This window comes from Loa loa, assembly GCF_000183805.2.
Source record: "Loa loa unplaced genomic scaffold supercont3.646, whole genome shotgun sequence".
Taxonomy (NCBI): domain Eukaryota; kingdom Metazoa; phylum Nematoda; class Chromadorea; order Rhabditida; family Onchocercidae; genus Loa; species Loa loa.
The window spans coordinates 4,383-9,332 of NW_018108826.1; the positions used below are offsets into that span (position 1 = coordinate 4,383).

At 29.4% G+C, this 4,950-nt stretch overlaps 2 protein-coding genes across 2 annotated transcripts; one reads left to right on the forward strand and one right to left on the reverse strand.

Moving 5' to 3' along the window:
* The first annotated feature begins 1,661 nt into the window (after nt 1–1,661).
* LOAG_11231 (hypothetical protein) lies at nt 1,662–3,352 on the forward strand. The gene is made up of 3 exons (XM_003146753.2): nt 1,662–1,769; nt 2,438–2,547; nt 2,825–3,352. Exons 1-3 carry the CDS (start codon nt 1,670–1,672, stop codon nt 2,972–2,974), a joined length of 360 nt encoding a protein of 119 aa, XP_003146801.1. The 5' UTR covers nt 1,662–1,669; the 3' UTR covers nt 2,975–3,352.
* Nucleotides 3,353–4,198: 846 nt separating this feature from the next.
* LOAG_11232 (hypothetical protein) lies at nt 4,199–4,655 on the reverse strand (the record flags this gene model as incomplete). Its single annotated transcript, XM_020448316.1, has 2 exons — nt 4,199–4,421; nt 4,633–4,655. The coding sequence occupies 2 exons, from the start codon at nt 4,653–4,655 to the stop codon at nt 4,199–4,201; spliced, it is 246 nt and encodes an 81-aa protein (XP_020301529.1).
* Nucleotides 4,656–4,950: the final 295 nt, after the last annotated feature.

A 4,950-nucleotide genomic window follows, 5' to 3' on the forward strand; every position in this document is an offset into this window, starting at 1 on the left:
CGGTCACGGTGGGCCGAAAAAGTATACGTAGGTCCCGCTGTACACACGTGCGTTGTTTTATGTCGAAAAGCAAAGCCTGGCTGTACTATTAATTAAAATGCGATCTATTAATAACTTGTAATTTTCTTCACTAACATGTATTACCATTATCCTACGTGTATTATGCGAATAAAATTTCATCGCTAATTAATGTGATTTAGTTGCGTCAAATTAATGCGAGGAAAATGGAAATCTATTCTTGTAAAATTTGAGATGCTAAAATTTCTAAGGCCTATTTCAATTAATGCTTCAAGCCAAATGAATGAAAAAAACAATCCATTAATATTTTATTGCGCTTTTTTTTAAAATTAGCGCTTTTTGTTTCGATTTCAGAATTTTAATATATGCATCAGAATGGTATGTAAAGGATATCAGTGTTAAAATAATTACAATTATTAAATATGAATGCATAAAAAGTTGCAAAAAATACAAATGAAAAGCTCGAACTATTTCATTTTGTAATACATTGTAGGTGTGACAATTGTAATTGATTTCATACAATATCCCTCTACTTCTATCTTGAGATTTGTTTAATTCGTAAAATTTAGCTTGAAACTTTATGCAAATTATGATATCATTAAATTACATCATAATTTGACAGAACAATTTCAAGATTTGAAAAAAAAAAAAAGGGTATATAACTCTGAGAATATTGAATTTATAATATATTTCAGCTTTATATTGCGATTTAAGTTATGAATTGTATTCAAAAAATGTGCAAAAGCGTTAATGAGAATCTTAAAATAAAATTTCATATAAGGTAACTATTTAGAGCTTTCCCCAATTACCAACCATAAATTTCCAATATATTCACGTCCGGGACAGTTTTTTTTCACTAGAGACTTTCATAAGATCCTCAATTTCTAAACATATTGGTGATCTATCGAAACATTTCGTTTAACATGAAATGATAAAAGAGGGTCCGGGTAGTATTGCGAGTATTCGGGAGAGGTGTATGGTAATTAGGTGGTTGGAGTTTCGGGGAATAGTGTAACTTTTGGAACAATGTGAGGTTTACTAAGAAATTCGCGATTACAATTTTGTCTTTCCTTTGTTTTTTTATGCTAAAGATGTCTTTTTTTAACTAAAGGGAAATGAGAATGAGTAGGAAATGCGAAAATAAAATGTAATAGAGATTGAGGAGATGAGGGAACAATCATTGGTTACTGTTGTATTAGTGGTAGAAAGTAAAGTTATATCAGTTAGAGCAGAAAGATTGTTTTCAGGTTGTTTTTTAGCAAATTACTCACTAAATAGGTAGATATGGATATAATGTTAATTAATTACTTGCTTCTACTTTATTTTTCAATCATCTCCCTAATATCCGTCTAGAAGTACGATTCCTTCTGAATGTTTGACTTTCATCTAGCTATGATTGTAGTATAAGGATTAGTAATAGATAATAATGCTTCCATTCTTTCTTTATCTCCCTGGTAATTCACTTGTTACGTAAGACAGAAATATGAGAGAAAATCAAATAATGATCATTAGTACATTAGTATTCTTGCACTTCAAGTACTCTGAAGTATTATTTGATGCAAATGACAATTAGTTGTAATGAATAGTTACAATATTCTTTGTTGTCATTCTAAGTATTATAATTTTTTTTCTATAAATTCAAGAATTACAGATGACTTTATTGGACAACGATCATTTCCTAGTAGAATTGGCAAAATTATTTCAAAAATGTCGAACTTCTACTCAACGCATAACTATCACGCTGAAACATTGTAAGTATTTTTACTGTTTATCTGCGGAATACTTTGTTTCCATATTGTTTTTTTTAACGTTAAATTGGAGATTTTAATGACTAATGCAATGCCACGATATCACTAAAAGCTTGACATTTTTTGTTATTTTTGAACAAAATTCTATTTTCCAAAAATTCATTTTTTTTTTGGAGATTTTTCAATGATATTAGATTCGGTTCTTTGAAACGGTCCATATTTCTTTAATGCGTATTATTATATTCACTGTAATTACTGATAACGGGAGATGGATGAATCCAATTAGATAATTATGACTATATCCCGCAAAATATTCATTGCTGCATTATCAATAAAGTATAAGGTTTTTGAACTACTACTAAATGTTGTTCTACTACTGTTAGATGTGCTACATCGATGTTTTCATATTCAGCTCAACTTATGTTACAAAATTCTTTTGAATGGCTTGCGCTTTTTTAAATTATATAGAAGTGTGAATTCATTTCAAAAAAAAGAATGAATGAATTCTTATTGGCAAAAGGAGTTAAAAAACAGCTCTTACTGTGTACTAAATACTACTTACAGTGTAAGTTGTTATCCATCTTTACTATTTGGTAATTAATTAATCCATTTGTTAATTTGTTTTTTATTTACTCGTTTATTCACTAATTTTTTTTATTAGGTTTTTTCAGATGATGGGAGGACGAAACCTTATCCAAGAAATGAAGCACAGCAGTCGCTAAAAGGCGAAGATCTTTGTCTATTTCGAGTAAAACTTGGTAACAGGAAAATTAGTACTGTGGTAAGGATAAAGGAATGATTCGGAGTATTAATTTTGTTTTTTTCGAAATGAGATGAACTTCATAAATATTTCTACCACAAATTAACTAATTTCCCATTGATCATTCATTTGTTTTTTTTTGATTCATAATGTGCATTTGCTGAATTTTGTTCTGGGTGATGTAGTTAGTTTTAAAGTTACTGGGATTCATTTAAATGTAAAATATATGGAATCTCTCCCCCTCTAAAGATATATATACGATTAAATACTTTTATTAATTCGTATATTTATCTTTCAGGTCCATGCAAAAGAAGTGAATAAATTCCAGTTGGCATATGCTGGTATCTTGAAAGCAAATATGGATAATTTGAAGAAACGTGAGCGGAAAACAGCAATGGAAACGAAGATTAAATCAATAAGTGTTTCAAAAAGTGCGGTAAAGATTTAATTAACGCGTGTAAATTTCGGCACTATAATTTCGAGTCGTATACATTTCTTTGTTTCTGGGCGAATCATCTAAATTATCTAGTTTCTTGGCATATAATAAAATTTTTGTTGGCGTAGTTGATGCTTAAAAATTTAGCACTTTCTTAAAGTCTTGTCACTAAGTATTATTTTTTGCATCTTTTCGTTTCTGTAACTGTTCAGTAATCTGTATGATATTATAGAATAACCATTTTGCTAAGAGAGTGCCACTGCATTAGTGTTTTCATAGCAGAGCAGATAGGGCTAGATTGATGGTCTTCGTGACAACTAGAACGAGCATTTCTTCCTGATTCTTCCTTATAAGTCATTGTCTCCTATATTATGCCCAGCCTTATTTGGTACGTCAAATTTAGTGAGATTAGATGTATATTATCTTCGTTAAAGGGAAGTAAAGTTCACCGTTCTTGGTGAATAATTTTCCGTTTATTCTGTTGTTTTATGCACCGGTTAGAATTAGTCGGACTCATAATCAATTTATCCATTAATAAGAGAAGTTCGTATTCGCAAAGGAAGTTTATTTTTTAGTGGCTGGATTTCAGAAGTAATACTTTAATTTCAGGTAATTGACTAAATTAAAAAAAAAATCAATTAAGCCTTTGATAATAAAGTAATGCTTCGTAATGTTGCATAATATCGGTAACACTGCTTTCCTAGCCAATGATAACATATTTGTCAAAATGATGTGACCGACATATCGAAGGTCCGGAAAGATTTGTTTCATATTAGGCTGCCCAATCATTCCTCTTGTTAAGGTGTTCACAGGTTAGTGACATGTTTTGATATATAATTCAGTGGAAAAAGAAGGAATTGAAAGGAAGTGATATTATTTCGCATGGGATTTGAATGCTGAACTTGAAAAATGTTGTGCTAACTCTAAAACATGGGATTTTCCTCTGCATTCGTTACAATCAAAAAAATAATTAGACGGAAAAACTATTTCATCTTCCAACGGTGAAATCGTTTCTTCTTTTTATCCTGTAGTACGATAATTTGAAATTTAATGTTTGTATAATGTAATTTTTGCAATAAAACAGAAAATTTTCCTTTATTTGCATATTATTTGCAAACAGTAATTACAGCATGACATCTTACAAAATAATTATTCGTAAAAATAAATATCTGTCAGGAAATTTATGGAAAATTTTACTTTTCAACCATTTGACATTTTAATTTTCATTCGATCATTTTATGATATTCCACAAATTATTGCCATATTTTTTTCATAATCTTCAACATTCCAAGCATTTCGTATCTGACTGATTGCTTCGATTATCTTCTGAGCATCTTGTTCAATTTCATCAATTTTATCTTTTCCTTTAATAAATTCTTCGGGGAATTGTTCATTTAATTCATAGAGCTTTTTCAGGTACAATTTGATATCATTAACAAGTTCCGTAAGCTTTATTGCACTGGCAGTTGTGTTCACCTGAAACAGTAATGACTGATTCCATTATTAGAAAAATAAAATTTCACTGGTATTTCATGGGAAACAAAATTTTGAAATGGATAAAGTGGGACAAATTGTTATTCAGAGTTTACTTTCTTATATGATTAGCAAGAAAAAGTTTGTGTGATAACTTTTCCTAAAGTTTCGGGAATATTGTTAACCTTTGAACTTACAGTATTGTCTTCTTTCGACACATTTCAAGCCTGTATCATCAAAAGACATTTTGATTCTTAGTGATCGGTAAAATTATCATATGTTTATCGTGAATTTAAAAGGATCACAAGTTAAGAATGTTATGAATATACTATAAAGTATTTTATTTAAAAAAGTTAATTCAAATTATGCTTTCATTTAATTTCCACTTCAGAACGATTGCATTGATTTTAATGGGTCTTAAATAACATTTACTGATTAAAAATTTATGTCATTCACAAGAAGACATTTTGATGTTTGTTTTTTTGGATACAGTAATAAATTCTGATACATGTTTA